At 42.6% G+C, this 10,355-nt stretch overlaps 1 protein-coding gene across 1 annotated transcript; it reads right to left on the bottom strand.

Annotated features, from left to right (window-relative positions):
* Positions 1 to 7,061: 7,061 nt before the first annotated feature.
* Positions 7,062 to 9,581, bottom strand: sox1b (SRY-box transcription factor 1b). The gene has a single exon (XM_061715834.1). It carries the CDS (start codon positions 9,276 to 9,278, stop codon positions 8,256 to 8,258), a length of 1,023 nt encoding a protein of 340 aa, XP_061571818.1. The 5' UTR covers positions 9,279 to 9,581; the 3' UTR covers positions 7,062 to 8,255.
* Positions 9,582 to 10,355: the final 774 nt, after the last annotated feature.

The following is a 10,355-nucleotide window of genomic DNA, read 5'->3' as shown; positions in this document are numbered from 1 at the left end:
AAATACTGGTGCCTTTTTTAATTATTTTTTTTTGCTGATGGAGAATGTTTTTTCTATACCTTAACCCTTGCTGCAGCATTTACATTTACTATAAAACAGCCCAATTAGCAGCATTTTGTTTCAGTATATGCTTACCATTTCTTTTAGAAGTAATGCAAGTAAACAAGGAAAAAAAAAACATATTTGAATTAAAATGTACTCTTCGACTCTCTCAGAACATTATGATACATTAATGTGCTGCAGATTTATTTGGATTTTGCATTAAGAAGTTATTTATTCTTACTTTAGGCAGCAGCAGTTCAGCTGGTAGATTGGGCCGTCCTCCTACGTGAAGGTTGGTGGTTCAATCCTCAGTCCTGCCAGATGCTGAAGCTTCCTCGGGGAATATGCTTAACCCCCACATTGGTGTGTGACAAAAGCAACAAAGCGCTTGTGAATTTCTTCTTTTTAGGTTTGAGTTGAGATTTATCTATTTAAAGGGAGGTACTGTAAAAAAGAGCATGTCTCCTATTCTGGCACGAGTTTATGAAACAGGACCGGAGACGTAGATGAGTTTAGGGCTCGCCTCAACTGAACTCACTCTGACCTCATATACAGTACAGTGTAAGTAATATGTGATATAGTGATATTCAGTGATATATTCAGGTAAAAAGTAAGATATTTGCCTTTGAGTAGTTTCTGGATATAGATCTAGTTTAAGATCATACGGTATAAATACCTCAGAACTACATTTAGCTACAGTATCTAACCATTCAAAGGAGAGATGCTCTGATATCATTGTTTCTTGATTCCAGTTCCTTGGTTCTGACTATCGGCCAACACTGACTGCTGATCTGATAACAGTGTCATTTTCAGATGTTTTATATGACACATTAAGCAATCTTTTTCAAAAAAATATCAAATAAGGAATAGATTTTAAATAAAGAAGTCCTGGATTTACACTTATGTGCAGTATATAATGAAAAATAATTGTTTATATTTAGACATTTGAACACACTGGAGGTCCACATGTCTGTCATGAAGCTGATTGTCTGCACTTTGTGCTGCAATATGTCTTTTTTTTGGATAAACTCTTAAAAAACACTTTTTAAGTGATGGCCCCTCAAATGCCTATTAATGTTTATTGTTTGTCTGGTTTCTGCAGAACACGGCCTTGCATAATGAGTATGTTGCACTTTCTTTTTTTTTTACCACTGCTTCTGCATCTAAGTTGTACGTATTGCATAACTTCCTGGCTTTATAAAGCAACGGAGAAGTACTGGGATTCTGTTTACTAAACATTGCACAGTGTTGGATGGTGCACCGATGTAAATACTCACCAATACCCTTATTTTAAGCTGTATTGACAAGCATTTCCTATACTGGTCTTGGTATCTCAACAACTGAATATATTTACACATATTTACATATATTTAATTACTTTTATCACTGTGGCCCTCAAGATACATAGTGTATTTTGATGTAAACTGTACAAGCATTTATCTATCTACATATCCTTATAGAAAATTGAATAGGCAAGCTACAGACGGTAAACATTGCAGTCTACAGTACATTCAATACACCATGGTTTCTGTCATGACTTCTGAACCTCTGGATGTGACTATCAACTTTAAAACATAGACACGGAAATATATTTATATTACATCCACTAAAAGATAGAAAACAGCGTAATTTGAAGTGAAATGCCTCTAAATCAATTACTGTCTCCTTTTGGCTCCCAGCGGCCCCATTATACTGATGCGTCCAGATGATGTGTGATGATTATGGGTCCCCGAGGAGAGCCAGCGGTTACTTAATTGATTATCATGAAATGTTTAAAGTAAATATGGAAAGCATTGAGAAACAAGTAGTCTCTCTTTAAAACAACAAACAAACCAAAAAAACAACATCTCAGGTCTATTGTCTGAAGCCTTCGTGGAGTTTTTTTTTGTGGTTGTGGCCAATTTCAGATCATATGATGTCTTTAAATTTTATTGGCCGCTATCACATATCAAGAAGAATTTGCAGCTGAATCCTTGTTGCTGGTGTTTAAACTAACTTTTGTCGTTCACGATTGCATAGAGAGGGAAAAGGGAAAATCTGCTCAACATACTGCAAACACCGATGGAAAAGTACGATCCAGTTATTGTCTTTAATTATTCAGAGAAATAGAAAATGTTTTATTTATCTAATTAAATATCTGAAACTTAAATTCTAACCATTTCTCTAAAAAAGGATGGAAATATTTGAAGATGATTTTCTTAATATACACAGACAGTAAAATGTAGCTTATGAGAGGGTTGATGATGTCTCCTCCCAGATCTGGACCAGGGCTCTGAGCTCCTGGACACTTTAAGGTACAGTGTGGTGGCATCAGCTGGTCCAGAGGAGTTCTACTGGATTTGGGTCAGGAGAGTGTGGGGGCCAGTCAAGTCCTTCATCCAGCAGGAGCTGCCTACAGTACATAATCTCCCCACATGAGACCAGGCATTATTGTGCACCATGGAGGAATCCAGAAGGACCCACTGAAACCAGTGAGGGGCCTGACAATAGGATCCAAGGAAGGACATCCCGATGCCTAAAGCCAGTCAGGGTGCCGTTGTCTAGACTGCAGAGGTCCATGTTCCCTCCATGGGTACGCCTCCCCAGACCATTTCTGACTGCTCATGCCGAACAATGTTGCAGGCAGCTTAGCGTTCTCCACAGCTTCTTCAGCCCTTTCACATCTGTCACATGTGTTCAGGCTGAACCTGCTCCCATCTGGGAAAACCACAGGACACCGGTGGCAAATCAATTCTGGTGTTGGCAAATGCCGGTTGAGCTCCACTCAGTAGATGGCTCACGAGATGACTCTCCACCGCGGAGCCGCCATCACGCTCCATCATCGATGCCCCTCTAGTGCACCTGTTGTTAATTTCATTACCACCAAAGCAGCTGAAACTGATTAACAACCCCCTCTACTACTTAACTGACCAGATCATTATCCCAGAAATTTAATTGACTTGATGCTATACTCTATACTTTTTTTTTTCTCAATTTGCTCAACTCCTGTCCGTTTCAGGCAGGTATTATTCCTGATAAAGGAATATAGAGGTAACATGTGTGAGACATGCATTTTGTTTTCTGGCATTTAACTTCAGATCAAACCATTTTTGCTCCACCTCTTGCATGCTTTGCTGGATAGATGCACAGCACTTACTGCCCAAGCCTCCTGCGACAGACAGATCTCTGTCACGCCTGTACTAACAGAACAAAAACTATCTATCTATCTATCTTATCTGTTCATGCACCATGTCCACAAATACACATGGAGGTAGAGGTGTCACTTTTATAGCTCCTCATATGATCTCTGGCCAGCGATTTACTCTAGTTAATGAGCAACAGGAGAGTGTGGCCAGTCTGCCAGTGATTCCCATTTATGAAGATACACTTGTTCTAGTGAAAAATCTAAGTTTTAATTTGGCCTTCATGAAGCCAGAGAATGTTTTTAGCAGGTTAATTGATTTGTGTGTCAACTACTCTCTCAGCTCTCAACTACTAGATTTTCAAAGATTTCGTGAATGAGGTCCAATGTTCAGGACAAAATGATTCTACAAGCAAAAGTCAGTATTTAGTGTGATGTCCCTTGGAATCAGGACAGTTAACGCTTTTTAGGGAGAATGATCCATACAAATGTTTGCAATGATATCAATAAGGATCTTTTTAGATAAATGGATGGATGTATACTTTATTAATCCTGAAGGAAATTTAGGAGAACCACATTCCTGGATTTTGTGTCTCTGAGACAAAAAAACATAAGGCAGCAATTTAATATGTCATTAAAAGTTGAGCAAGAGGTGTCTAGGACTTTTGCACAGTACTGCACAGTTTCAGCATTAAAAATGAATGCTGGTTAATTGTCACAGGAACATTGAATAACAAGTAATTTATCTTGTAGTATATTTTAGCATATTTCAAGTTGCTACCTGCAACAACCATCTAGTTCTTTGGGATCAGGAAGGTCAGCTGCCAGAGTTGTAATAATAATGTAACCTGAAAGTGAATAATTGTTATGATCTTGCCCCCCGACAAAAAGGAAATACAAAAAAAGAGAGACTTCAAATATGTGTGTTAATAATTTGTTTATTTTTTTTACCAACAGTGGCTGATAAGTTAGCAAAGAAAATGAGGCAGACTTTTGAGACAGCAGAGGCTGATGGAGGGAGTCAGACGGAGAGCAGCGCAGCTTCCTCAGCACCAATAGGTCTGCTTTTGGAAAGAGAAGGGGGGGAGGAATCGGGAGGAGGGGGCCCTCGGATTAAGAGGTTGAAAAATGGTTAAAACGTGTCAACGTGTAATTGCACGATAAGGCCCCCTCGCGAGGAATCCGTTGGCCCCGTTGCTATTTTCTATGGCATCCCAGCTAATCTCCTCGCGCCACATTCAGTCTTGTGCAATCGGTCCCCCGTAATCTCCCATGACAGAACCGGGTCCAACGACGGAGGTGAGGGTTTTTATAGGAGGAGAGGGAGGAAAATATGTGGAGGCGTGATAAACTGACGCCGATTATCCACGTTCAGGACATCAGGAGCACACGGGATGGGGAGGCTGTGGAGTGCCAGAGCAACGGTGTCCAAACATGTGCCAAGCAGAACATGAGGAGAGGATGAAAACCTGCAGACACATGGCTGTGTTTGGGTCCAGCTGTCAGCCTCCCTCATGAGGAGAGCATCCGGGGGACTGAGGCTCTGACTGCCGAGTCCTAAAGATTCCTTACAGACACTGATCAGTGCCTTTTTAAGTGGCGTAAAGACATGTCATTTGAGGGTATTTCATCTTACCTGAGACTCGAAGGGGCCAAATGGGATCATGTAATCATAGCATCAAGAACCGATAATAAACCTGATCACATAATTCCCACTCTTCTGCTAATAGTATCTTGTAAATTCTTTTCTCCCCTATCCATTGTGAGGAGAAATCTCTTGTCATACCATCAGTTTAGCGGCTGCAGCTCACTGTGTTTGTGGCAGAATTCATTTGTGAATCATCATATTAAGAAATTTGCGATCAAAAAGTCCAATCAGCGTTGTATTCAGAGGTAATCACGCCAGCTTTATCACAATGAACAAATAATATCCTCCAGAAACAAGTTTGTGATGAGTGATAATTAAACGGTCAAACACCTTTTACCCCCTTTTGCTCACTCGTTTTTTTTTTTAACCCAATTTCTTCCCACAAAGAGCTGCAGATATTAAAAAGTAAAGAGACTGTTTAATAATTTCTATGCATCCTTTTCTTAAAAATTAACAATCTGAAATTGAGTTCTAAATCGATAATTCGATATTAACATTGATCGACAAACCTTTAACAACCTTTCAGTCCTGCAGAAATGTCCTCAACTCCATAAACCAGTCTGTTCCTGATCAGTTACTTTTTAAACTATAATTTCATGCTAAATTAAGATACAAAAAAATAACGAAAGTGGGTTTTATACTGTGAATTGTTTCAAAAATCATCCGTGTGCATGATTTATTTAAGATTACATAATTCGTATTCAAATACAGGTTTGGGAATAACTTGTCATGGCATTGTTAGATTAGGTTTTATGTAGAAATATTAAGGGAACTAAACCAGGGAACATTAAAGCTCCGCAATGTGTTTGGGAAGGCCAAAGCCATGTGAGTATGAATAGATGTAGGTAAAGCTGGACATCTTTTTCTAAATCTTATTTGCGATCCCATCTTTGATCCATGCAGATGCTGCCTGTGCTGGTCATTTATGAGGAAATGCTGCTTGAACCACAAGCTACTGTTTGGCCATGAAAAGGGTGAAGAAATTGTGCGATTTTAGAGAGCGTGATGCTAAAGCATTCAAAAATTAGAAATCTTTTTTTTTTCCTTTGATATTATAATTTTGCAGTAAAGAAGTGGCACGTTTTGTCCTTTTGTAACAGATTATTGCAAATAAGCAAACATTATAAAACGTACAAGAAAGCTCTGACCTATAAGGATTTGTCTCTACCATGAATCTTGGACAGGTGTAAAGTCTTCTCTTCGACTGAATGAAATCACTTCCAGGAGAAAAAAGAAAGGATTTAATTTATGAGACTGTGAAATACCTTCAGTGTAAGCATCTGACATCCTTGGACACAGCTCCACTGGATGTAATTTGCATCCAAGCTGCCCTCTTGTTTTCACGTTCAGGCCCAAGTTGGAATTAGTCTGATAAACCAGGGGTGGTGTTTGCTGGGCTTTTTGTCAGGGGGTGACCCCCGAGCTGCCCCGGCTTACACCAGGACTAATCCCCATTCTCCTCCAACACAAAAACCTCCTCTCTTTGCCTTCTCTCTCCTCCTCCTCCCTGCTCCCCGCTCATTCATGCCTGTCTCCCTGCCCCGAGGCCTCCACTGATTCAGCCATCAAACTTAAAAAAGGAAATAATTTAACAGCCGTGACAATAACACACAGAGATGCAGGCGTTTCACGCTGGAGGTCAGGACAGGGGGAAGATTTGGGGTTCAGTGTTATGGTAGAAGTACACAGGTGGAGGCGATGTTGAATTGAACCCCAACTGTGGCCAGTTGAAGAATTAGGAGTTTATTGACCACTGGATACTCTTGTTATCAGATTTACTTTTGCTTGAGGTTTAGATTGTTGAGGTCACGACCTTTCAGGCAGCTAATGAAAGAGAGACATTGCCCAGTTTAGCCTATGAGCACAATTGCATGTCTAGAAAAAAACAAAACTGTTTTACTATGAAGTGTACAAAGTGAGATTGATGTGGGTTCAAGCTGACCAAAATGATGATGCAAATGAGGGTAGTGTTGGAAGTAAATATAATTAAGCCAAGATCACAGAATGCATCTTCTCTTAGTGAAGAGATTTAGATGCAGGTGGTGCCAGAAAAGGAAATTGGCGTTTGAAAAAAATATCCCGTGTATATATATTTACAACATGGATGAATGACTATAAAAAATAAAAACCCACATGGCACAAAAAAATTCAGATGGAGTATATCTTGTTGGTTTTACTTTGCATTTTCAATTGGAATTGAGAAAACAAACAAAAAAAACATTAAACTGCTTTTCTTTTTAATTGAACATCGACACATGAATTCTTGGGAAAGGCCTTTTTTTTTTTTTTTAAATGAGAAAAGAACCAGAATTATTCTGATATATTGTGTATTCCTCTTCATCAGAGACGACTGTTAATCCATGAAGTGTTGACTGAAATATTTGCCAAGGAGAGGAAAAAAAGGGATTTCATGTTGGCAGCCTGACATATTCTGTGAGAATATTGAAATTACAGTACACATCCAGAAAACTCAGTGTTAAAAAATATTTCAGAGAAAAGAAATTCAGTCATAACTATTCTGTTCTTCAAGATCATAAATTTCAATTAAACAATTTGGTTTGAGGTTGTTAAAGAAATAAAAATAAAACAAAAAACCTGACGTATTGTCATGTTTGTGAATTATATATACCGTATACACACGTTTTAATTGGTCGAGGATATTTTCTCAACATTTGATTGAAGGCAACTCGATTTCCCTGGTGGTGATATGAGGCTGTCAGCATAAAGAATATTTAAAAAAGGAGCAAATGCATTAAGTGCGATTAGACGTGCAATTTGCATCCCTCTATTCAGATTTTAACGCCCGCCCCCCCCAAGACACTTTAAAAAAAATCTTAATTTCAAAAATTCAAACCTAAATTGTGTGTTCAACGTGACTTTGCATTCGTGAATTGAAATGTACAATTTCATAAAAGCATTTTCAATAGACCTATTTATTCACAATTTAAAAGATTTTACAACAACAAAAACATATTGAAATTACACCGACTGACTCACATGTTTACAAGCATGAAAACTCGAAATCAATTTAAACTGCAGCCTAGAAACTTTTTTTTAAAGACATGTTCCACACCGCCCTCCGTTTCATATCCGTCAAACACACCGCTGGTGCCAATAATTCCTCAGAAAACTCAGAAAAAAAGAATAACCTTTAAAATACACCAGCCCTCACGGATTATAATTTAAATCGTGTCAAAACTTGGCATGCTCTGTTGCAGAGAGCGAAAGTAAAACTGATGCGCTTTCCTTCAGCTCAGACAGACACAAAAAACCATGAAAGGAAATAAAACGATACCAATAATTAAAAAAAAAGAAGAAAAAAAAAAGAAAGTTGTTCAGAGTGATTGCATTTTTTATGGCTATAAGCGCCAATAACTTACAGTTGTTCAGCAGCCGGGCCCACAGAGTTTAAATATTTGGTTGTGGTAGTGCTTACAGTACAGTTCAGATGTGCGTGAGCGGCACCGTCCCGGCCGGCGCGGAGCCGGCCTGGTAGTGCTGCGGGTGCAGGACGTGCAGCCGGCCCTGCGCGTCCCCCGCCGCCTCCCCGGCCGGCAGGTACATGCTGATCATGTCCCGCAGGTCTCCCGGGGCGCACGGCGGCAGCGCCCGCGCCGAGGACACCGGGGGGCTGACGCTGGGCTCCGACTTGACCAGGGACCCCAGGGTGCCCCCCAGGGACCCCCCCAGGGCCCCGGACACCGGGGATGCGCCGGAGCCCTGGTGCGGGTGCGTGTAGCCGGTGATGCCGCCGTAGCCCGGCGGGGACGCGCTCATGTAGCTCTGAGAGTTCGAGATGGGGCTGTAGGACAGCGCGCCCATGTCGTACCTGTGCACGGGCTGCGGGTTGTGCGGGTGGTGGTGCGGGTGGTGGTGGCCGTGGTGCGGGTGCGCGCCGCCCGGGTGTTGCGTGTACGCCAGCTGCGCCTCCTGCATCATGGCGTGCGCGGCGGCGGCTGCGGCCGCCACCTGTCCAGAGTACGTGCCGTTGGCCCAGCCGTTGACGTGCGTGGCGTAGCCGGCCCCGGCCCCGTGGCCCCCCACCGGGCTCTCCAGCCGCTGGCCGCCCATCACCCCGGCGGGGGAGCCCAGCAGCCCGCCGGCCAGAGAGTACTTGTCCTTCTTCAGCAGCGTCTTGGTCTTCCTGCGGGGCCGGTACTTGTAGTCCGGGTGCTCCTTCATGTGCATGGCCCGCAGCCGCTTCGCCTCGTCGATGAACGGCCTCTTCTCCGCCTCCGTCATCACCTTCCACTCCGCGCCCAGTCTCTTGCTGATCTCAGAGTTGTGCATCTTGGGGTTCTCCTGGGCCATCTTCCTGCGCTGGCCCCGGGACCACACCATGAAGGCGTTCATGGGTCTCTTGATGCGCTCCTGCGGGACCTTCCCCGCGGGGCCCCCCGGGTTGGATGGGTTGCTCTGGGGCACCGCGGGGGAATGCAGGTCCGTCTCCATCATGATGCTGTACATTCACCACGTCTTTGTAGGACAGTCAGACGCGCAGAAACATTCAGGCTGGCCCGCTCAGCTCAGCCTCCACGAGCACGGAGGTGAGGAGTGAAATCAAATGATGGGGAGAAAAAAGCCGCTCGGGATGAAATCCACACAGGGGTTAAAGTGCTCCGCGCGTCCCCTCTCCGCGTCCCCCCCCCTCCTGTCATCCACGGGAGGAATGGACTTGTTTGAGCTTACTTTGCTGAAAGCTGGAGTGAGAAAAGTTGCCGGAGCGTGCCCGGGCCGCGCGCTCGGACCGCAGCTAAATGAGCGAGGGGCGGCCAATGGAGAGGCTCGGGCGCGCATGTGATTTGCATGCAGGGGCTCGAGCTTCTCGTGACGTCGGAGCGCGAGACCTAAAAATGACTCCCTCTCTCATCTGTTTTGCTTGTGTGGCCAGAAAACACACAACATGCAAACAGCTCAATAACAGTCATTTTTGCCTTCTGCTTCGGGGAGTGAAGCTTCTGCCCTGAATATTTCCAGATTTTATGTTTTTAGAATCAAACTAAATATTCTTGCAGGAAATAAAATGAAGTAAATGTATAGGCCATTTAAAATAAAGGACTGGTCAATAAACTTCCCAAATAGTGAATTTAGACTTGTCTACAAGGAACCAAGATGTTTTTAAATTGTGTGCCAATTCCTCTTACACTCTCAAATAATTTGTATGTAAATTATAGGTTTTATATTCACATACTTTGCAGATTAATTTTTTTTCTGAGGAATATTACCTTTTTTTTAATACCCCATAAAACATGCGTCATTTTAATCCCCCGGGTTTTTCCCCCCTTTTGACAAACTAAGGGTTTCACAGCCTTTTCTATTCACAGCCACAGGTGCTTTTCTGTTGAGCCCGTTGCTAGGAAACAGGTGACTGACGCCCAGTGCACGTGCCATTCAAAGCCATCTTTTGTTCATTTTACCAGTGGGGCCAGAGAAAAAGGCACAGACAGAGGAAAAAAAAGGAGAATAAATCCCCTACTAGTAATTCTGTGGTAAATGTTGCAGCTTTTAATGATCACATTGGTATAAATGAGGCACAATGTCGCC

Source organism: Cololabis saira, chromosome 24 (genome assembly GCF_033807715.1).
Source record: "Cololabis saira isolate AMF1-May2022 chromosome 24, fColSai1.1, whole genome shotgun sequence".
NCBI classification, from domain to species: domain Eukaryota; kingdom Metazoa; phylum Chordata; class Actinopteri; order Beloniformes; family Belonidae; genus Cololabis; species Cololabis saira.
The sequence above is the reverse complement of the archived record's forward strand: the minus strand, read 5'-3'. Positions and strand labels throughout refer to the sequence as shown.

Bases quoted from the DNA above. Each gene is read 5' to 3' on its own strand.
- sox1b (XM_061715834.1), bottom strand. From the start codon at position 9,278: ATGTACAGCATCATGATGGAGACGGACCTGCATTCCCCCGCGGTGCCC.